Source organism: Temnothorax americanus, unplaced genomic scaffold (assembly GCF_048541705.1).
Source record: "Temnothorax americanus isolate GAGA-0224 unplaced genomic scaffold, ASM4854170v1 Scaffold23, whole genome shotgun sequence".
NCBI classification, from domain to species: Eukaryota; Metazoa; Arthropoda; class Insecta; order Hymenoptera; family Formicidae; genus Temnothorax; species Temnothorax americanus.
Genome location: NW_027509371.1, coordinates 2,934,072 through 2,957,500, shown reverse-complemented (window position 1 = coordinate 2,957,500; position 23,429 = coordinate 2,934,072). Strand labels below are relative to the sequence as shown.

At 30.2% G+C, this 23,429-nt stretch overlaps 4 protein-coding genes and 1 long non-coding RNA gene across 7 annotated transcripts in view; 1 reads left to right on the top strand and 4 right to left on the bottom strand.

Annotated features, from left to right (window-relative positions):
* LOC143898469 (uncharacterized) overlaps positions 1 to 1,638 on the bottom strand; it is a 4,660-nt gene extending 3,022 nt beyond the window's left edge. Inside the window, exons 1-3 of one of the 2 annotated variants that reach the window (XM_077407981.1) lie at positions 684 to 1,638; positions 400 to 522; positions 178 to 295 (exon numbers count right to left, since the gene is read on the bottom strand). In XM_077407981.1, the coding sequence (XP_077264107.1) occupies positions 178 to 295; positions 400 to 522; positions 684 to 830 (388 nt within the window). In that variant the 5' untranslated portion in view covers positions 831 to 1,638. The remainder of the gene's footprint in view (positions 1 to 177; positions 296 to 399; positions 523 to 683) is intronic. The other variant, XM_077407980.1, reaches the window with a different exon arrangement.
* Positions 1,639 to 1,776: 138 nt separating this feature from the next.
* On the bottom strand, positions 1,777 to 4,959 carry LOC143898470 (uncharacterized). Of its 2 annotated transcripts, none has more exons than XM_077407982.1 (9): positions 4,811 to 4,959; positions 4,528 to 4,650; positions 4,306 to 4,423; positions 3,213 to 3,468; positions 2,980 to 3,096; positions 2,826 to 2,916; positions 2,508 to 2,653; positions 2,198 to 2,327; positions 1,777 to 2,105 (listed from the first exon to the last, which is right to left on the bottom strand). In XM_077407982.1, the coding sequence occupies exons 1-9, from the start codon at positions 4,955 to 4,957 to the stop codon at positions 2,055 to 2,057; spliced, it is 1,179 nt and encodes a 392-aa protein (XP_077264108.1). In that variant the 5' UTR covers positions 4,958 to 4,959; the 3' UTR covers positions 1,777 to 2,054. The 2 variants fall into 2 exon arrangements, with proteins under 2 accessions (XP_077264108.1, XP_077264109.1); XM_077407983.1 differs by having other exon boundaries at positions 2,508 to 2,644.
* Positions 4,960 to 7,762: 2,803 nt separating this feature from the next.
* LOC143898316 (adenylate kinase 8) lies at positions 7,763 to 13,430 on the bottom strand. The gene is made up of 11 exons (XM_077407692.1): positions 13,311 to 13,430; positions 10,928 to 11,054; positions 10,618 to 10,706; positions 10,418 to 10,514; positions 10,106 to 10,216; positions 9,700 to 9,770; positions 9,281 to 9,461; positions 8,702 to 8,826; positions 8,522 to 8,631; positions 8,269 to 8,443; positions 7,763 to 8,035 (listed from the first exon to the last, which is right to left on the bottom strand). The coding sequence occupies exons 1-11, from the start codon at positions 13,428 to 13,430 to the stop codon at positions 7,769 to 7,771; spliced, it is 1,473 nt and encodes a 490-aa protein (XP_077263818.1). The 3' UTR covers positions 7,763 to 7,768.
* Positions 10,016 to 23,286, top strand: LOC143898475 (non-structural maintenance of chromosomes element 3 homolog). Its single transcript, XM_077407987.1, has 8 exons — positions 10,016 to 10,095; positions 16,883 to 16,973; positions 20,585 to 20,853; positions 21,090 to 21,694; positions 21,818 to 21,980; positions 22,135 to 22,229; positions 22,313 to 22,444; positions 22,739 to 23,286. The coding sequence occupies exons 3-8, from the start codon at positions 20,850 to 20,852 to the stop codon at positions 22,802 to 22,804; spliced, it is 1,065 nt and encodes a 354-aa protein (XP_077264113.1). The 5' UTR covers positions 10,016 to 10,095; positions 16,883 to 16,973; positions 20,585 to 20,849; the 3' UTR covers positions 22,805 to 23,286.
* On the bottom strand, positions 14,728 to 19,765 carry LOC143898481 (uncharacterized). Its single transcript, XR_013257225.1, has 3 exons — positions 19,459 to 19,765; positions 15,476 to 15,663; positions 14,728 to 15,172 (listed from the first exon to the last, which is right to left on the bottom strand). It is a non-coding gene; the product is annotated as an uncharacterized LOC143898481 (long non-coding RNA).
* Positions 23,287 to 23,429: the final 143 nt, after the last annotated feature.

Here is a 23,429-nt window from a genome sequence, read left to right as displayed (position 1 = left end):
AATACATCAAAATTATGTACGTATACAAACAATAAATTCAAATGGTTATACTACAGTATATGCAAAGATATATAAAGAATTTATGGTAATCTATCATAGTCGATTTCTTTGACTAAAATTTTGATAAATTATATGTTAAATAGGAAGACATAATTATATGTAAAAATATTATCTTACCCGTAAGTGCAACCGTATAACATTTCGCAATATAGCCATATTTTTCTATAATAACAATTTCGTTTTTATCTCTTAATTCGTTACATACATGCTGAAGTTGTATCAACAACTCTTTTACCTGTTATTTCAGTAACTTATATACCACCTTTGTATATATAACACTTTTTTTCTTGGATATATTTTTTAATATAAAAGTTTTACAGTTACCACTAATGAACTTACAGTTTCGATATTAACACGATATGCGAGATATATTATTATAAAAACAGTTAAAGAAGATACAGAAGAGAGAACTGCAACGACGAGATCTGAAGTATATTTTAATGTTGTTATAAATGTTGTCAACTGTAATTATATTTATTTATAAATTACATAAATATATATAATTATAAATAATTATACTAGATAACATAGAGTGACATATATATAAATTATTTGTTAGTGAAAGATTGTTATGTATTAATTCATCGTACAATAATGTTATTGTGTGTTACGTTGCTTCTTACCTGAAATATAATACTCGTCATCAAAATAGTAAAGAGAAGATTAAATTGAAATCGAGTGAGTCTGGATTGTTGATATGGCCACAATCCAATAGCGAGTAGTAAGATTCTATTGAGACCTAGTAAATATTGAGTCTCTATACGGATCATCGCTTAGCTAACGATAAGTCCGAGACACGAATGATTGTCAAAGCAATCGACGAGAGTACGCTTATCCCCTCCTTTGCCTATTGTGATCGATCAGACATTCTATGAAGGTTTCTCTTCTGGCATAAATTTTAACGCATTATGTAATTTCGTTTAACGTAGGAACGATACATAATACCGTGAGATCATAACACTCGCAATTTGACAAATTTCTTAATGAGAGGTATACCTTTGCACGATATCGATTTTACGCGAAGAGAAATTTAACAGTCATTTTTCTCTCATAAAAAGTGAAGCACTTGTGAAAGAAATTCTAAAATAAGAATAGCATAGTCGCATTTTTGTCATTTGTATAAGTAGCGCAATTTTACATCCGACATCAACTTCAGCGAAATTCTTCTTTTAATAAAAAAAAAAAAAAAAAGTTTAGAGAGGACAAAAGTCACGCAAGCGCATATCCCCTTTTTCGCTGCAATGACTTCATTCTCGTATGCGCTCTCGCAAGATATATACGTTTCGTCTTTGAATTGAATATCTTCCAATCTTGACTTCTTCAGTACCGATCTTAATTAATACAATTCTTGTCATTTTTAAACACGGTGATTAGATCAATAATAATATCTGTATATGTCACACATAATATTATTATAATTATAAATATTTTTAATTGATAAACAGCGTATGATTGACACACGCACACAGTTGAGTAGGTATTAGATATATTATTATCAAAGTGTCGTAATAATATTATTTTATACTAAGATATATTCTCCTTTCTTTTATCTTTAACTTTTTTAATATATATATTTACTTAATACTAAAATATTTGAACCTTATTATTTACATAAACATATCAAAACGTATTAGCAATAACTAATTACTTATCAAAGGTAATGTCCTATTCGTGTTAATTTCTATACCTACAGAAAAAATCTGTTGAATATATTTGAATTGATTTTACACATAAAATAACTAAATCACTTATTTATATTTGATGCACAATACGTACAATATCTAATCCTAATGCGTTTGCAGAAATTTGACGTCTCTAATGTGTTAGATTATTAAAATATTAAATATTTTCGATTTTCGTGTCAATTAACAAAACTTCAAGCTAAATTATATAATTAAAAACAGAATTTTCTATTTTTTTTAATATAAAAAATGCTGTTTTATCTTTTTTAAATATATCTGTCTCATGGGTTTACTTAATTTATTTTTGTCTCGTCACTGCGTAGATAATACAACAGTAAAGTAAGATACCGATGCTTTCACCAACTGCGATCAAAAAGATTATTATTGCTATATTTATTTTTAATATGCTAACTTATATACTAAAAAAAAGCACTAATACATAATTTGAATCTTACCGTGGCAAAGCACTTTAAAGATGGAGTAAACAATCCGATTTTCAAAGTATAATTTTTGGCGCCTTTTAGCAACAAAAAGAGTATGATTCTCTGGATGTGTAAAGGAGTTACGTACCATTCTACTCTGTATCTATGAAAATATTATAAAGACGAGAATTGATAATTTGAGCGAAAAGCAGGAAGGTTTACAAACAATTTTCATTATTTTAATTGTTATAATATTTATAACGTTTAGTACTTATTTACTTTTGATACAGAATTTTGTAAAATAGACTTTCTTGTAATTATATTTCGAAAAAAGGCTCCTTACACAGTATCAAATACGTAATTATTGTAATCTGTCAAATTTTGCCCAAGATAATTTGATATAAACAAATATAAGATATTAATAGATGCACATAGCATAGGCAGTATAATTTTTGTAGCAGCTTGTTTGGTCAACACAATCTGAAAAATCTGAAATACAAATCTCACGACTGCAATCAATTTTTTGTATCTTAATTATCCTTTAACTGTCATTTTACGATACGCGAGTTTTAATAAAAGTCAATAATTTTTTAAGTATATATGTAATAAAATATCTAATGCCTGTTTAAAAATAAATATAAGAATAAAATCCAAAACTTACTTGAACAAAGTTGAAACACAATGCAATTACAAACACATGTGCTAAACAGAAGAACATTATTTCAAATTTGGACATGATTTGTTTAGATAATCTTCAAAAATAAGAATTTGTTACTGCATATATAACACGCATATATCATTATATGGATACTAACTGTATGGCTTGCCGATGAATATCTACAGCGCTAATTAAGTCCTCGGATCTTAAAGTTTTGTTTTTCAACGTAATATTTTGCAGAATGTTGATTTTCACTGCGCGTTCAATACGATAACTGTAAATAATCTAGTTTTTTAATAACGTAATTCTTTGTTTTCGCATACTCTTTCATATTTGTTCAGTTTCATTCACAACTTAAATTTTTGTGACTATTTCAGGTTTATTTTATACCTGGATATTTTAAACATTCCACAGAAAAATTTAAAAAATGCAATAGACATTGTTCCTGTTGCTATCATCGCAGTTCCACCTATACTTAATGCTATATTGATATGTAGTAGAATTAAAAAGAAATATTTTTCCTGATCAACAAAATATTCCGTTACAAATTGCATGCAATGTAATCGAGTTGCATTCGTTGATAGATCATCATCAGACAAAGTCCAAAATTGAATAAAATTAAGAGATTCGCAGCAGATACCAGCCACTAAAAAATATTAGAAAATAATTTGATGTTTGAATTTCTATTGTATAACGTAGAACTTTCAAATTATTTTACATATAGCATGCCTACATGAGTTACAAAATATTAATATTTTTTAACTTTCATCAATATTTATTGCGCAATTGATATAACTATTCATAATTTTATTGAATGTAGACATAGAGACACGTTTATTACTATACATATATGTATAATTATCACATAAATACATCAAAATTATGTACGTATACAAACAATAAATTCAAATGGTTATACTACAGTATATGCAAAGATATATAAAGAATTTATGGTAATCTATCATAGTCGATTTCTTTGACTAAAGTAATTTAAATCGACCTGACTGGCAATATATATAACGTCTTTCCGATATGAACATTGAAAAACTCTGAGCCAACTTGGTTTGTCGGATTCACACAGCACTTTTTTCAGATCAATATCGAGACATTATTAATTTTGACCATGGTTTTGGTCAGTTGATGTAATTTCTAAGTTAAATAGTTTTTAATTTTATTGCGAAAAATATTACCCCAGCCAGGGTTTGAACCTGGAACCTCTCGTATACCGTGCGGGTGTCGTGCCAATTCGATATTGATCTGAAAAAAGTGCTGTGTGAATCCGACAAACCAAGTTGGCTCACGGTTTTTCAATGTTCATATCGGAAAGACGTTATATATATGGCCAGTCAGGTCGATTTAAATTACTTTAATTGTTATTCTATATACTGGCGAAAGAAATTTATTATTCTGTTCTTTGACTAAAATTTTGATAAATTATATGTTAAATAGGAAGACATAATTATATGTAAAAATATTATCTTACCCGTAAGTGCAACCGTATAACATTTCGCAATATAGCCATATTTTTCTATAATAACAATTTCGTTTTTATCTCTTAATTCGTTACATACATGCTGAAGTTGTATCAACAACTCTTTTACCTGTTATTTCAGTAACTTATATACCACCTTTGTATATATAACACTTTTTTTCTTGGATATATTTTTTAATATAAAAGTTTTACAGTTACCACTAATGAACTTACAGTTTCGATATTAACACGATATGCGAGATATATTATTATAAAAACAGTTAAAGAAGATACAGAAGAGAGAACTGCAACGACGAGATCTGAAGTATATTTTAATGTTGTTATAAATGTTGTCAACTGTAATTATATTTATTTATAAATTACATAAATATATATAATTATAATATAAATAATTATACTAGATAATATAGAGTGATATAAATTATTTGTTAGTGAAAGATTGTTATGTATTAATTCATTGTACAATAATGTTATTGTGTGTTACGTTGCTTCTTACCTGAAATATAATACTCGTCATCAAAATAGTAAAGAGAAGATTAAATTGAAATCGAGTGAGTCTGGATTGTTGATATGGCCACAAGCCAATAGCGAGTAGTAAGATTCTATTGAGACCTGTTAAATATTGAGTCTCTATACGGATCATCGCTTAGCTAACGATAAGTCCGAGACACGAATGATTGTCAAAGCAATCGACGAGAGTACGCTTATCCCCTCTTTTGCCTATTGTGATCGATCAGACATTCTATGAACTTCCCTCTTCTGGCATAAATTTTAGCGCATTATGTAATTTCGTTTAACGTAGGAACGATACACGTAATACCGTGAGATCATAACACTCGCAATTTGACAAATTTCTTAATGAGAGGTATACCTTTACACTATATCGATTTTCCGGTAAGAGTTTAACAGTCATTTTTCTCTCATAAAAAGTGAAGCACTTGTGAAGGGAGTTCTAAAATAAGAATAGCACAGTCACGTTTTTGTCATTTGAAGGTAGCGCAATTTTATCTACATATTTTATTCTCGCACACACACGTGTGCATATATAGCTACGTTACGTTCGACTTTTAAGGGAAAATATCGTTTACTCATTGTTAAATACTGTCATTATCAGCTTTAACATTTCCATTCGTTTTAGTGTTTATTTTGTTACCCGCAGGACATTTTATTTTGAAAAGAACGAAGCACACATCTTCGAGCTCTGTCGAATTTGAACATATTAACTTTTCTTCCAAACACACGTGTATACTCGCAGGTATACATGTATTTATTATTATATAGGAATGGAAATATTTTTATCGGAAATATATTTACGGTAATAACAAACGCTTTTAGTATATAATTAATTAAGATTTTCTCGCAATTAATTTATGGTATATTATCTTAATGTATTGATTATTATTAAAAAAGTAACATAAAATCCCGATAGTATATGATTCAATATTTGCAATATATTTGTTCCTATCATATTTAATAACTTCAAGAAAGCCTAAATTAAACAGTTAAATCTTCTTTCCGCGATTTGCATGACTCGTGATTCCCTAATAGGAAAGGTGTACCAAAATCATCCCATCGTGTTGAAACCGGTATAACGCAAACAGGTATCCTGGCGACAGGAGGGCGATTCTATCAGGATCGCATCCCTCGCGAGCAGTTTCTCGTGCGGGGTGTAGACGCGTAAGCGACCTGTCCGCCTCCATGCATCCTTGATCCGGAAATATGCTTCGCGTTTGAGGCAATTACGGGCATTAGCGTGGGTGCCGCTGCGGCTTTAATTTGACTCGCATCTGTCTCGCTTCGGCGCTTTTGAACTTCCTAAATACGATTATACGCTACGCTCCCTTTATCTCGACAATAATTTTCTCCGTCGTTATTATGTAACGTATGCGCGTATGCATTTGACACGTGAAATAAAAAGTATGTCGTATAACAACTTATAATCTTTATTAAATCCAAAAAATATAATAATCTTATTTTACATAAAAAACTCGGATAAATAATTATAAAATAACTTTTAATATCTAAATTTGCAGTAATATTTGGTTTTAAATAAAATTATAAATCAAATTTTGGCTTCTGTGATGATTTAGAATAAATTATAACATTGTAATATTGTTTAATTTATCATAATTTAATTTTTAAATCAATATTGAGTGAATTGAGCTCCTTTTAGAAAAGAAATGATAAAAATATTTGTTGTAAATAAGAAAACCTAATGTATAAATAAATTTGTCAGATAAAATTAGAGACAACATACTTCGATGTGGTAAAAGGGTGAATGTAAAAGATGGTTTTTGACTTTCACTTAGGGATGAGATAGCTCGAACTTTGCCCGAAAAAGCTGACGCACTATCTTACACATCACTGTCACCTTATTTGCTTGTGCCAAAAAATTATAGTAAACTATCTGCTCGTGAATCTGTTTTTAATCAGAAAAAATGCTACACCTTTTAATAATTTCTTTTCGAATTTAATAATGACGTAAACTGTCTTATATATTGAATTTTCGTCTCAGCACTTTTTAGTCTAAAAAACTATCGTTCTAAATATTCAAAACTTTGATTCTGTAATGTTGGAAAATTAATAAAACCAATATTAACGGGATTAAAAAAAAAATTGATTAAATTTTTGACATAAATTTTTATTTTATTTTAATGTAATCTTTACGAGATTTAATTAAATGATTAATATATGAAAATATTCAATCTCTTAGAACTTAAGTTTTTATTTTATTCAGAAGAAATTTTATCCGCCCCTATTGTTGATGCCGAAACCTAGATTGTGTTACGTCACCGCTCCCATTGTTACGTAATGTTACATCGTCATAACCATCGTCATAATCGTTTATGCGCGATTACGCGTCATGACGTCGCGAAGATGGGATGCTTCGCGTGCCAAGGTCGCAGGATTTTCCAGGAGCGCGTCCGATTTCCTACCTTTGTCGTAAAGAGATTCATATTTAGTTCTTATATTTAAGACCGTCTTAAGTACAATTTTAAGATGTTATTAACCAATCACAGAGCCGTATTAGCATATCTGAAGATATTACTTGAGACGGACTTGAAATAAGATCTGACTATGAATACCGGCCATAGATATCTTATACACATAATATTATCCGTCGATTAGAATTAGGGTTATAAAGATAGCTTACAGATCTTCAACTCGGACTTTCATCAAATCTTCAACATTTTGAGATAAAATAATTAAAATGCAGTTTAGAAAACAGTAAAAAAGATATGGAATATTTAATTCTAAATAAGGTCTCAGTGTGAAGAGAAATGGGACATTTCTCCAAGTTCTATTACAGCGAATCTATATATGTATAGAGAGAGAAAAATTAATAAAAATTATACTTAATGGTTGAAGAACTGAGTGTTTTACACGTTACAAACTGAAATGTTATTCGTTATTTACGTTTGTTCTTTTTTTTACACAAGAATGATTTGGAGAGTCAAATAAATGAATATTTAGGCTCTGGTGCGCGTATGTCATCGAAAATGCTCGGGTCAGGTTCGTCATCGGGATCGAATTCTATGCTCATTGGATCGATCATAGGAGGTGGTTGGGGAAGCCTGGGTTTCGCGGACGGTGCTGGTCGCATCAGACAGGCCTCCAGTCTTTCCCTCACGCACTTTTTCTCACCCGTCGCGTCTATTACGGACGCAGTTTTCCCCGCGTATCGCATTATGGCATCTATATTTTCTTCGTACTCCCGAAGCTACATTTAGCAAATAAAACAGCGAAATAATTTCAATTAAAAATTTAAAAGTTGTAAAACTTTCCCTTTTAAAAAAACATAATGCTTCAAAAACGCGCGTGTATATGTGTAAAATAAAAAGTAATTATAAATCGACATATAAATACAATTTACATCAGAGAATAAAACAAAGTATTATATTTATATAAATATCTTGAGCGAGAATATTTTGTTAGGTAATGTGGTATAGTTACATCTTGTTCGATGATGTCTTTGTAATCATTGAAATAAACATCTAATTTAGAATCTGGATCCGTCGCCGAAGACTCGCACGATGTGAAATCATGCTCGCTTTTAGTAATAATGTCGCATTGACGATTCAAAAAACTTTCTCCGCACATTTGTACGTCCATTTTTAGGACAATTACTCTTAATGTAATTTCGAAAATCGTAATTATGATAGTATTATGGGATTTCTGTGGAATTGTAGCTACTTATGAGATTTACCTATTGGGTGGCGTAGATATCATATCCAAGAGTTTAAACTCCTCCACAGTTTTAGGGTAACCTGTCAAAATCCATCCTCTCTTGAGACAGTCATCCTCGAGTACATATTGCTGGAAATAATGACGATGCCAGTGACCGTGACAAATTAATTGTATATTTCTCAGCAAGCTATTATCACACCTCGATAATTTGTACTCGCGCTTCTAACTTTACTTTCTCTTTACATTTGTGCTCGCATAATCGCAGCATTTCGCCTAAAGCCGTCTCTCGCAAGCATGCTTGTTCCAAAATAATATCAAAGTCAACTGCAAAAATATATAACGTATTTCTGTTCAAAATATTATCGTTAGAAACAAATCTGTCTACTAAAATGTTAAATTATATCTAACATCTCTGTAGAATAAATATTAACAAGTTACTAGAAACGCAAAAATATTATATATATGCATAAATAAATATATATATATATATATATATATATATATATATATATATATATAAGTATATACAGGTTTTTTCCCCGCTATCCGAAAGTAAAGCGTTCCTGTATATGAAACTTTTCGTAAGCAAAATGATGTAAAGTGAATAAGCAGATTAATTTATATGGGACTTCTTTTGTAAGAGCGAAAATCTTCTTTGGATTCCTTTCAATTAGCGAAAATTTATAAATGTAAGTTTTTTGTAAAAGCAAAGCAATGTGTAAAGCAAACTTTAAAAAAACGGGAAATATCTGTACACATACATATAAACACACATTACCATAAACAAGATTAAATCTCTCAGATATATGTTTTGCCAAAGAACGACGACCTGATCCTTGAGGACCTATGAGAGCGATACGAAAAAGCGATGGAACTCCATAATGTTTTCTTCTAACTTTTATTAATGTCGCGCAATCTTTGCCCAGTTCGTGAATTGTCTTAGTACCAGCTTCAACTTCCTAAAGTGAAATTTTTTAATAATCTCATAACAAAATTAATGGCATTTAATATAGAATTAATTAATTACCACTTTCGGGTAGTTTATAAAATAACTGCAAAATAAAAGTTTATTTTGTTAAAATATTATGTATAATATTAACATATTATTAATATGTTAATAATATATTAATAAATGCTATATTAATTTAGTAATAATATTATAAATAAATATTACAAAGCCAAAGATCGACAACTAACAATTAAAAGATTAGCATAAGCTTCACGTAGACCTTGAAGAGTCTTCTTATAATCGTATTGGCTTGCATCTTCTGAAAATAAATAAGATTTATAATAGGATAAGTTAGAAGCAGTCAAAATTTTACATAAAAGATGTAAAGATTAATATTTAACATTTGCAATTCTTTCAACATTCGAAACAATTCTGGTAATTTGACTTTTGTTCGATATCTTTGTATGTTTTATATTTTATAAATATATTAATACAATTTTAATGTAAAAAATAAAATATTAATAATATCATTAATCTAAAGAATGTTATGATTTATGGTTACAGAGAGAACGAGTTTTGTAAAAATGGAGATAAATCTGAATGGATTTGAAAGAAATGGCAAGATTAATAATACTGTCCATCCAGTAAGTATACTTTTTTCTTGAATCTCATCTTCTGCACACGGTGGTATAATCTGTATCACGTGTGTTGGTATTATGCCGACACGTTGCATTGTACGTGCATCCTTTTTACTCCTCGGTATATCTGTATGTACAGCAAATTATGTATTTACGAGAAAAATAAAGAAAGAAATTTAGTTACATTTTTTAGTTGCACTTTTCTTATAGTAGGATTTATAATAGCTGTCCCAATGAGACAGTGCAGCTTTTCAAAATAATCCAAAATCAACCTTTATTTAACATAATGAATAATCAAAAAACGGAATAATAAATGTACGTAAATTACCGACTAATGCCCATCCAGATTCATGAAGTATTCCCGACATTAACATTCTCTTTAGCCTTATCGCGATCTCATTAGCATCATAGCAACGACACGTGTTCTAAATATATTATAACAAACATTTGATATGACATTAAAAAAGAGGAATCCATACAACTTCCTAAGGCATTGTAGGAGAAGTAGATACACTGGTAACAGCATACTTCAGTAGAAGATAAAGTATAAAGATCCTCTAGAGTGACAGGACAAATACCAGTTTCTTTTTGTAGAACTTTCGCAAGAGTTATTTTATCTATGCCAACAAAGAAAAAATTTCTTTACATTAATTTTGAAAATAATATGTAGGTACACATATATTAGAGATCTTCTTAAAATAAAAGTGATTGGTTTATTGCATTTTATAAATATGATTATTGCTAAATATACGAATGTAATTGAGGTAGTTCCTTATAAGAATATATCTTATAATATATGCAATTAATTATATTATTGTTGACCATGCTAACGAAATACCGAAACTCGGAGGAGCTATAAGGATAACTCTGGGAATATCTCGCTTTCGTACAATATGTTGGACGCATTGTTTTGTAAATATTATTGGGTCTTCTGGCTGCTGGATCAGTAATTGCGTCACCAATTCCTATAAATTTTTTATGATATAATGCAATGCATTAAATAATATAATGTGATATAATAATGATATAATATTCTAATGTAATGTAAAATACACACAAAATGCAACACACTTATATATGTAACATAATTATTAATCTCAATGGAATATTTGAGTGGAGTAAGATGACGTAATTCAATTACATAAAAGAATTCATATAATCTGTGTTTTTCTATGTAGGGCACGAAATCCGGCGGAATGGTCAATAATTGTCTTGTTCCTCCTTCAAAGTCGCTCATATTTCACGATTTTTATGGTTAATTAATAATATAATGTCATTTAACGTATGTATCATAATGCGTATATGGCACACGTTTGACATATTTAATTAAATTCAAGCAGTACGCGACTTTCAGTTGTATAGTTTTCGAAAACTATTCGCTTGTTTTATCACGTCACACACACCCTGCGTTTGTTTATTCCCATTAGGAGCTATTGGGAAAATAAAATATATAATACACATAACGTGTATTATAGATTTTATTTTCCCAATAGCTCCCAATGTGAATAAACCAGAATATTAGTAATTCAGAGAGGAACTATAATTTTTGGAAAAAGATAATAAAAAATGCAAAAACAGTTTTAAATGTAAAAACAAAAAATTATTGCATTGTTTATTAAATTATAAAAAAAGCCCTCATTTTTTTTTAAACAAAATAGTGAAAATGCAAAATTATATTTTACAAAAATCAAATAACCAATCATCATCAATCATAGAAAAAAATATTTTTGCAGCAAATAGTGTTGCGTGAAAGTACAGACAAAGCTTCAGTTTGAGCCACAATAACTGAATAAAATGTATCATTTTCGTATAATCCAGTTCACACACATTAGATATGTACAATTTAATTATATTATAATATACATATATATACAATTATATAGATACAATTGACACTTTTCGCGACAGTATATATCATTTTATACATAATTCTTAGCGTTATATATTATTACATTTTTACACAAATAAATTTAAATTTCTTAAAATTATAAAGAAAATTAATTTTTGAGAAAAACTATTTTATAATTGACGATTGGCTATCAGTGTCGTGACAATTCGACCATTGATTTTAGTCGAATTAATTGTCAAGACGTTTCGACCATGGGTTTTGGTCATTATAAATTGATGTAATTGGAAGCTTATATATAAGCATCGTAATTTAAATAATTAAATTCATTGCATGGAGAGAGTTTTCTCGTATTTACCCTGAAATCATGGCAGTTGTGGGACAACATGTACCACCAAGAATTTTATGCGAGCTATTATGATTAATATCTACCATAATAAAAGATATTAATATCTATTACATTAAAATATAAAATATGTTTGATTAATTTTACTAAAATATATCTAGGAAATTTCAATAATTTTTCAAAATTTACCAATCTGCTTGGTAATTTTTATCACGTTGTTTGTAAAATGTCTTTTGTATAATTTAAAAATTCCTTGATTGCCAAGTTGTCCCAAGTTTGTAGTAAATTTAAGGGTAATAACAAAAAATTCTCTCCGTGTGCGAAAAATATTACCCTGGCTGAGATAATATTTTTTGCAATAAATTTAATTATTTAAATTACGATGCTCTTATATATAAGCTTCAAATTACATCAATTTATAATGACCAAAACCCATAGTCGAAACGTCTTGACAATTAATTCGACCAATGGTCGAATTGTCACGACACTGATAGCCAATCGTTGTCGATTATAAAATAGAGTCTTTCTCGTTAATTAATTATTGGCAAAATTTTTGTTCATTGTTGAATCACACCCTCCCGCTTTATTCCTACCTATACCCGTAAGCTTACTTATTCCTACCTAATTTTCTTACAATTATAATATTAATTAAAATATTAAGTTTCCTTTTCTATTATCGAAAATCACCTACATATCCTTATACCTATCCGTACCCTTGCTTATTCGTTTTCCTTATATACCTCTCTACTCTAATTTTTACCCGTATTCCTACCTATTCATATCTCTGTCTAGTATACCTTAATAGTTACGACCGCGATTACCCGAAATCAGAAAAGAGTAGGTACGTGAATTTGGTTTGAAATTGGGAACATTTAGAAGTTTTATTAGAAGTTTAATTTACGCGAGACCATTTAGAAGTTTTATTAGAAATTTAATTTACGCGGGATAAAGATTTTTAATTCGAGACGGCATCTTCCCGTCTTTGATTACGTGCAATCGCACGTATACAATAAAATCTTATAGGCTTACATATTTACCTATATTTTGCATATTTTGATTGGTGTTGTACACCAACCTACCTTGTAAGATCCTCTTCATCTTCTTTCTTCTGGCCAGCTTTTGTAGTATCTGGCCGTATTCTGACTTCATATAGCCAAAAATACTCTTTTTGCTACCGGCTAATTATCGCCGGCAATAAGCGTACAATTTTACGCTTTTATATGATGCACGAAACACGAACGCGTCACGAAGAGGCCACATTAATTAAATCGATTAAGTACAAAATTAACAATTAATAATAACAATAGTAACTTCATTAACTTATGAATTAATTTTGTTTTTTTTTTATGCGCGTTTATTCGTAACAATTGAAATATACATTTAGTAATTAAAATAGGAGGTCAAATTCAAAACAAATCTGAAATTGAAAAAAATCTCTATGTCGACAGCCAGCGTTTTGATCACGATTATTAAATTTATATTGAACTTTTAATATAAAACTTTACGATATAAACAATAAAAATTTAATTCAAAAATAAGTGAATATAAAAATTGCTAGACGCGCCATTCAATATAATCTAAGGCCCATATGCGTATTTTCATCGATTCGAACGATTCGTTACAGAATCTCACCTCAAAAGCATGCAGAGATGAGAAATTCAGGAGAATGACGTAAGATCCGAAAGGGATAATAAATTTTCCACATAATTAGAAGTGATAAAAATATTTTTATATTTCGCAAATTATTAAAATTACTTTTTGTTTATATTATTTCAAAATCATTTTTAAGCGATGTAAAACTGATTAATTCTAAAATAATTATTAGAAAAAAAATCTATTTTATAACAAAATATATATTAGATCTCACGTCATATATAACTACTTTATGTCATATAACTGCTACAAAATCCAGTTATATAAATCACTACGTATGAATAAGCTATAACAGTTAGGCTAAAGTCACTTATATAAAGTTTAATCCTGAATGAATATTTGGAAAAGGGTGGGTGGACCTAATACAATATTTATTATACTGTCACAATCATTTGTCAAAATTATGATAATATTATATTATTTATTCAAATTATTTTTTGCTAATTTTTTATTTAATTATAATTTTTTATTTCCTTTTTTCATTATATATGTATATAGTATAAACATATACAAATACTTTATTCTTTTTCTTTGCTTTCTTTTCTGGTTATAAAATATAAACATTATGAGTAAATTTAAGTAATAACAGTAAATTGAAAACATTTTACTTGTCTAACTTCTATTTGTCCCTTTATCCTCTGATTTTTTAATTTTTATATATTTGCAAAAAATATGAAATATATATGCATAATAAACAATATTTCATAAATGATATACATCATTCTAATATTAACCAAATAATATTCCTAATTAATATAATTATTAATAAATAATATTCCATTATGTCCTCATACTCATGATATTCCCAATTTTCCAAAAAATTCGGCCTTTGTACATATGTGGATACGAATACATTCTCATGTCTGCGTATGCACACTAAATTAATAACTAAATGAATGGACGCAAAATATATACAATAATAAAAAGGCATCCAGGATTAACTTATCCTAATCTGTTTCTAACTTATCCATTTTGAGGCAACGAATGTATGGAATGCTTTATAGTTTTTATACTTATAAGCAACATCTTTATATTGTTATCATATTGCACACATGCATCCAGATATATTACATATTATTATATATAATGGTATTATATATATATATATATATATATATATATCCTATATGTTTGATAAATTGCCATTCGTTACCTCAATAAAAAAAAAAGGGAATTCATCACTCACCAACCCCGATGCGCAACAGCGGAATTATATCTGCCACGTAGCTACGTTGATTCTGTAATAAACAAATATAAAATTTATATTAAAACAGTGTTCAAAGAACCCCTAATGTTTTAAAAGATAATTTTTATGAGCATTAAACATTTTATTTATTATTTAATTAGATATTTATTTAAATAATTATATATTTTCCGAAAAAGATTTTTACAAGGATCAATTTTAATAAAATATTAAATTACTCTTTTTCTTCTAACTATTATTTCTAAATCATGGTGAAATAAACGACTCGAGAATAAACAGGAAAAAAATTACTCTTAAAATAAAATACAATATTTTACAAATAAAAAATAATATTTACCGCAAAGTTGTTCCACTGGTGCCCGATGCCTCTCTCAGGCCTCCTCCTTTTTTATTTCAATTGTCATATTCGAAAATGTAACGATTTCGAGCGGCACTCCCGAAAATGCGACGCAACGAACTGTTTATACATTGCAATCGGCGGCGATTGTGTTTAGTTGCTTCGTTCTTCGATAAAAGCGAAATAGCCTGTAAAAGATAAGATTACGCGTATGTTTAAGTCGGTACTCTACTGTGAATTAGATAGGGATACAAGTACGCGAGAATAATGCTATAGATGAAAGGGTTATAGAAAGCGGATAAAGTAGGGGAGACCGGGGCTAAGCGGACACTATTTTTTTCAAAGGCATTTTTAATATTTAATTAAAATTTTTAGGCAAATTTTTTCAATGGTATATATTTAAAGAGTGTTTCTTCAGGTGCAAAATTGATTCAGGAAGTTTTGCTGTACGTCGCTTTGTTTTGCCGCCAAGAAAGAAAAAGTAATGCAAAGACAAATTTTCAAATTAAAAAATGCCGGAGTAAACTCGACACTTTGCCTGATCGACACAATTTGATCTGGAACTTATTTTTTATCGTCTGAAACTAAATATACATTTGTTTATCGTGTATTTAGAAAGTACAAAAATTTGGAATTAAGTAAAACAATCATTGGAAATAATGAGAACAAAAATTGTTGAACATTCAATTATTTTCATCTAAACTCATGTCTGAAAAACAATTTATGCAAGTAAATTCGCGATTACACGTGCGCACACATTTGTCATGGGCCATATACTGCATTACAAGCATCGTTTATTGGGAACCAATAAAACAGCGTGTCGACTTAGCCCCTGTCGACTTTGCCCCGCACGTCGTTTTTTACTTTTGTTACTCCAAAAATATAATATAAAAATTTTGAAAATATGCAAAAATTATTATCGGATTCGTATAAAGCATCGAATTTCCCATCAAAATCACTTACCGGTAGATTCGCAAGAGTAAAGCTCGATGAAAGAGTAGACATTTTCGAGAGATCAGAAAAATTACTTTTTACTATCAAAAACGCTTATGTCGCGTTAAAAATTACACTATAACTCAGAATGTTACCAAATTCTGTTGATAATACTGACACATAAAGACGCATTTACAGGAGGAAAGGCAAGTTTCTACGATAGATTTAAATTGGCAAAAAGCCTAGTGTCAAGTTTGCCCCGTTGTCGGCTTAGCCCCGGTCTCCTCTACGCGTCGCGTGTGATTAACTTCGAGAGTATTGTACAAGGTGTGGTAAAGCCGCGCGGTCATTATATTCTAGTGATTACAAGTAATCACTAGAATATTATAACCGCGAGGCTTTTTGTACGATACTCTCGAAGTTAATCACACGCGTAATCACGTTTAATTGTAATCAATATTTTGTTTGTTTTAGAAAACAAATATGAGTGCCATGAAAAAATAGCAATGCGGAAAGAAAAGAAGAGCCGAAGCCAAGGAAGCGGCCAGATGTAACAGATCGCGAAGTGAGCATTTTATATATAATCTATTTTATTATATTAATTGTTAGTGATGGAAATAATTATTCATTTGCGCAGCATATCGCTTTCAGATCACAATGTAATAATGTATTGCATGTTTAATAAATATATACACAATGTCTAATAAATAAAATATTTTAGATTATATTTTAAAAAAAGTTTTTATAAATATTTAATAAATTATTTATGATATAATTAATAATAACAATATATGTATATATAAAATATTTCTAAATATTAATTAAAATTTATAAAATCGCTGATATAATCTTGATATCATAATTAAATTATATCAGGATTATTATATCAGATTTTTTTTTCTCATCAAATTTTATGCAAGTTGATATCTAAATAAAGAAGCATTTTTATTAAGATGTTATTCTTGTATTAAAAATTTGTTGAAATTATGAATAAAATGATACTTGTAAAAGTTATTCTTCCATTTTTATTTTATAGGCATGTGTTTCTTTGAAATCTGTTCCCCCAAATATTCGCCCAAAATTAAGTATTTCATAAATTAATGCAAGCAAGCTATATTGTATGTCTATAAATATTTTTTTGAATATGCGTAATGGTGCGTCTCCACCTGAGAGTAAGAACTCTCGAGAGCAAAAAGAAAGAGAGAGAGAGAGATACTCTCGAGAGTCTCTTTCTCTTTCTCTCTTTTTGCTCTCGAAGAGTTCTTACTCGCAGGTGGACACGCACCTTTATAAAATATAAGCATTATCTTTTTTATAAAAAACAAGAAATCCATATTTATTTTAGTCATTATTTTTATTTAAATATTTTTGTATGTTACAGATTAATGTCGTATATGACTCCTCTGTTGTGTATGATGTGAGTAAAAAAAAGGTTCAGATAGAAAAACCCGCGAGGAGGCTGAGGAAGCTTTATAGGAAAAATATCGGGCCCTATTGGAGCAACTTCGTGGTGAGCATTATTGCTTACTTGCATAAAATTAGTCGTTTTATTTTGATGATGTAAAAATAATAATTAGGAAAAAAAATAATCTGAAATTTTATAAAAATTTATCTTGTGTTGAACCTTTTTTAAAAATGTATAATTATTTTAATAGGTATTTAATGAAAACCCATTTAAGAAATTCTATATAAGAATTACACACACACACACATGTTCGAAAAGTATTTATAAATATAAAAGAAACACATGCTTATAAACTCATTTAATATCCTTTTCTCTCTGTAAGAGAATAGTTTTTATTTTTATTTTACATATATATATATATATATATATATATATATATATATATCTTGTACTAATTCTTTTTGTAAAAAAGGAATCTGTAGAAACGCTTCATAATTTTAAAATGTCACTATTTTATTCTTAATGCAACTTTCTTTTTTATTCTTTTTTTCATTTATTTCAGCAACTTTAATCAAATTGTAATCAATGGACAAACTAGGTTTATAACGAATAAAATAAAATAATGTAATGTGAGATCTTATAAATTATTCGTCGTGGAACAAAGGAATTTTTTTAAATACAATTATTATTATTATTTGTATTAAAATTTTACTGTTAATAAAGATATTTAATTTCAAATTAATATATGTATATATATATATACATATATATTTTTTTTATATGTTGTTGCAAATAACTTAATAATACCATGAACAATGTAATAAGGAAATACATGCTCGACATATAAAAGCACAGGTATATTGTGCGCTAAAATGAAAATATCACGATATTTATGTGTCTAAGATAGCGGTAAAAAGTTTCTCGCGTGATTAACTTCGCGTGCCCCAAGAAAGACGCGGCATCGCTAATTGATCCGCGCGATAAATCTTTGGCCGCGGAACAAGGCTTTCAAAATACGCGTTCGAACGAATTTTCAATATCCGAATCTATACGATCTTCGCGATAGGTCTAGTTTACACCGATTGTTTGGTACGCGTATACCAAGTACTAAATTCGTATTAGATCCGTATCAAATCTTGGTTTACACCGATATAACCCAAGATTTAATAGGGATTTGATACGGATGTAGTATACTTGTGTGGTACGCGTACCAACCGAACGGTCGGTGTAAATTAGGCCATAGATATTCCAACAGATGTTAAATGTAAAGTTAATGCGTAAGTATATTGTACTTGCCAATTGAAGACATCGCGACCTCACTACGCGTTCCGCTCGCAACAACTTCACGATATTATGCTTTTTGCGAGGAGGAAATATTACACGCTCGCCTTTTTGTTATCATTTTGTATTCTAGGCGCGTATTAACATTTTTGTCAGGTACCCGCGATATTCGCAACGTTGGAAAATACGATCGTCACTTTCGCGTCGCTGCCCGTGCGACGCGCCTTCGACCGAACGCAACAAGTATCGCGAAATACGTATTTTTACAAATTATACCCGATATATACCCGAACGCTAATGTATACTACACGATAGGTGCTGCTGTAAATAACGAATACGAAGTTAATAAACGCTGTACTGTTACCAATTGAACGAGTCGCGAAGCCGGTCATTCCGGCCGGAGCTGATCCGTCGATCCGACGATCCGTTCCGCGCGGCGTTCTGCATTAAAATGGAATGGAAGGAGGGAGGTGAGAGGTGATCAATATGGCGCCTATGGCGGAGACGCTTCGTCTCCATAGAGATATAAGAATAGAGTGCGCGAGCGAGCTGAAAAAGAGAAAGCTGCGCATGGGCACCTTCTGTCTTTGTTTCGCATGCACGCGTAGACAAAGACAGAATATATATGCAGCATTCTTTTTCTATTCCTATATATATCCTATAGCCTCTTACGTGCTAGCATCATATGACTCGCGCATTCTATTCTTATATATCTCTATGTTCGTCTCCCGCGCGGTCAATTTCACGTAAAGAGCGGCGCGGCACGGCGCGGCAATTTCGATCCGGTATATCACGTGACACTACGTGAATTAAATAGATAGTTAATAAAAGAGCGTACAGTTGATTCAATCGAAAATACGCAATTAAATTTTAATATTGCACGTACGGTGTATACAGTAATTGAACTTATTAATATATCGCAAAAAATATATTATGTAAGATTACATTTTTAATAAATAATCAATATATATTATATGCCTTTCGGGTATATCACTCAATACAGCTGCGATTCGCTTATTTACACTTTATGTTCATAACTAATTAATATTAATTTTTTTAAATTACAAACTTTCAAACGAAAAATGAAGATATTCCGAAGTTTCTTATTTTTGCTTTTATCGCCTGGGGTATTAGGCTGAGTTTCCACTGAGCGCGTCACGCGTCGCGTCGTCCGAGTTGAACCAATCAAAACATCCCATTTCGATCCCGTCACAAGAATGTAATGAAATGGGATGTTTTGATTGGTTAACTTGTGACGACGCGACGCGTTACGCGCTCAGTGGAAACTCAGCCTTAAGTTATCTAAATTATTTTGGAAACGCGGCAGAAACACTAGATAATACACTAGATAAAAATATTTACGAAACAGCCAAAATTTTTTTAATTAAGCATATTTGTATTTACTTTCGAATTTTTCTGATTAAAACAGGAAAACTGTAAATTGATGGTGCAGGTATATTAATTTGATCTATTCATTATTCTGCTTGCAGCATTACCGAGAGGGGGCGATAGTGCACAGCGACTGATTTCCGCACAAACTTGGTTGTTTACAGAGGGCAGCTCTTACTCATCCTAAAAATAAAAGACGACGTTTGATGGCGTTTGGGTAGTACGATTTCGCGCCTCGCGCTTCCGCCTCCGCCTTCCATTATTTTATATTTTTTTAAGAAGGCAAGCAGACAAGAGACAACAAAGATCCATCGCGAGGTGTGCCACGATAAAGCCGATTTCTGAAGTGACGCTTAAATTTCCAAAATGGGTAAGAATTAAGAATATATTTATATTGTACTCGACGTGTATCATTTCCCTTTCTTTATGAAGCTAGCTACGAAGCTCTAAAATCTAAGATGAGAGACAGAAGGAAGTTAAAATATGTCTTACATATATATAGATATGTGATAAGGTCTTCCTTCTATTTTTCAAATTGGAATGGAGTAGCATTAATTGTCATAACTTGAAATTCTATACATCGAATGGAAATTGATGTGTTTATAGGTAGAAAAAGAGGGTATCTGAGAGAGAGTAGTGAAGATCTCTTCTTTGACTCCCAAGACCTTCCTGGTACGAGCAGAGCCGGCGTATCGTCACAACAACGTACTAGACCTTCGGCCCTTACGGAATCACATATGAGCTCGCAGGATATAGCTAGCACATCGTCGCAACGACGTACTAGACCTTCGGCCCTTACGGAATCACTTATGAGCTCGCAGGATATAACTAGCACACCGTCCAAACGACGTACTAGACCTTCGACCTTTACGGAATCACATATGAGCTCGCAGGATATAGCTAGCACATCGTCCCAACGACGTACTAGAACTTCGGCCCTTACTGAATCACATATGAGCTCGCAGGATATAGCTAGCACATCGTCCCAACGACGTACTAGAACTTCAGCCGTTACGGAATCACATATGAGCTCGCAGGAAATGGAGGCAGAAAAGGACACGCAATTAATCAGTAGCGTAATAAGATATCTCTTTGCCGCAGATCGCAATAAACAGCCTATACAGAAAACGCATATCGTTAAAAATGTACTAGCTGGAAATAGCAAAATGTTCCGTTCGATTATAGACAAAGTGAACGATCAATTATCTGAGGTATACCTGTCTTTACAATCGTTATTTATGTAATTGCATGATTGTTCCACAAAGCAAACCGTTTTAAAAATAGAATTGTATTTATAAAGTTAAAATTTTCAAATAAGCTCTGCTTTTTGATAGGTATTTGGATACAATCTAATAGAAGTTGAAAACAATAAATACATAATGGTGAACGAAATAGAAAACCATCTTCCACACCTCACCTTCCGCGATAGCCATAAGCAGGTGCTGTTGTATCTTGTACTTGTACATATTTTTATGTATGGCGAATCGTGCAAAGAAGGTGATTTTTACTCTTAAATTTTGCATATTATAACAATAATACATAATATATATCTTGTACAATATTAATTTGTTACAAAAATAAATTATATATTAAATTTTTACAAAAAACTATAATAAATTAATGTTGGAAAATAACTGAAATATTTTCACAGAAGTACTATGGGACTTCTTTCGACATCTGGGTATTATAAGTTGTGATAATTTTCAACATGAATATTTTGGCGACGTTAACCAGTTGGTGACTGTGGTAAGAAGCTAGCTATTATATATAACAGTCAACTATAATTTAAAATCATAATTGATTTTTAAATGAGATTTATTTACGCACAGGAGTTTGTAAATCAGAGATATCTTGAGAAGAAAATGATAGATAAGTATGATCCAACGAAATTCGAGTATTCATGGGGATCTCGTGCGAAAAATGAGCTCACCTATCGTTCCGCCTTGACATTTGTCGGAGAGGTAAGCACACAAATATATATACTACATTTAATAGTATAACAAAGATGATTATATAATAATTTATATATTTAATATATATCTTTATTAAAATATATATATATATATATATATGAGTTTTATTAAAGGTTTAGTTCTCATTATTTTTATTAAATTATTGTTTTTAATTTTATTCGTAATTTTCTAAAAGTCAATTGAATTTCAAACAAATTTAATATTTGATAGAATTTTTTCCTATTTTATTATAAATGAAGCACACTGGTTGTTGTATGTAAATGATTAATATGTGAATTGCAGATATACGGTTGTCCTATAAATAAATGGAAATTGCAATACAAATCTGTTGAGGAAGACATAGAGTGAAAAGAAGAACAAGATTTTACCTATATTTTTGCCATGTTAAAAGAAGAAAGAAAAGAAGGACAACGTTGCTTAAAGGGACAAAATTAAAATGCATAAATGTGTCGCGTGTGCGCACGTATGTTTTCTATTTTTCTATTTTTATAGTACAAAAACATTATAAAAACTTTTTTCGATATCAAAAAGATGTATTATAAGAGTATTTAAATAAAGTATAAGCAAAGTTAATTTAAATTAAATTAGAATAAGAAAAGTTTAATTTCTCTATATATAAATTTATACTTTATTTCTTCGTTGAGAAACATATGATGAAAGAGAAACACTATATTTCTAGACCGAACTATTTACGATTTCTCAGATATATTTACTGTCCCTGAAAGCAACCATAAAGCTGCAGGGCTTAGAGTTCGTGTCGAGTCTTCGAGCAAAAGTGTAGAATAACTCGTGCACATGTAAAAATTACATGGTTTATTTAATTAAAAATACCTCTGATGAAACATATGCAGAGTACATAATTCGTACGGTGGATACCTAGCTAATCGCACATTTATCCAATTAATTTTTTTTTCTGCATGATTATTTTTTCGCATTGTTTGTTTCATATAAATTACGAGAATCCGACGATAAT

What these genes read in the sequence shown, in the direction of transcription:
- LOC143898470 (XM_077407982.1), bottom strand. Translation starts at nt 4,957, where the DNA reads ATGATCCGTATAGAGACTCAATATTTAACAGGTCTCAATAGAATCTTA. An exon ending in TGTGTTTCAACTTTGTTCAA is followed by an intron (nt 2,654 to 2,825) that starts GTAAGTTTTGGA and finishes TTTGTATTTCAG; the next exon opens with ATTTTTCAGATTGTGTTGAC. An exon ending in AATTACGTATTTGATACTGT is followed by an intron (nt 2,328 to 2,507) that starts GTAAGGAGCCTT and finishes ATATTTTCATAG; the next exon opens with ATACAGAGTAGAATGGTACG.
- LOC143898316 (XM_077407692.1), bottom strand. Translation starts at nt 13,430, where the DNA reads ATGAAGTCAGAATACGGCCAGATACTACAAAAGCTGGCCAGAAGAAAG. An exon ending in ATACTTTATCTTCTACTGAA is followed by an intron (nt 10,515 to 10,617) that starts GTATGCTGTTAC and finishes TAATATATTTAG; the next exon opens with AACACGTGTCGTTGCTATGA. An exon ending in CGCGAGTACAAATTATCGAG is followed by an intron (nt 8,632 to 8,701) that starts GTGTGATAATAG and finishes CATTATTTCCAG; the next exon opens with CAATATGTACTCGAGGATGA.
- LOC143898475 (XM_077407987.1), top strand. An exon ending in TGAACGATCAATTATCTGAG is followed by an intron (nt 21,695 to 21,817) that starts GTATACCTGTCT and finishes GCTTTTTGATAG; the next exon opens with GTATTTGGATACAATCTAAT. An exon ending in TGGCGAATCGTGCAAAGAAG is followed by an intron (nt 21,981 to 22,134) that starts GTGATTTTTACT and finishes ATATTTTCACAG; the next exon opens with AAGTACTATGGGACTTCTTT.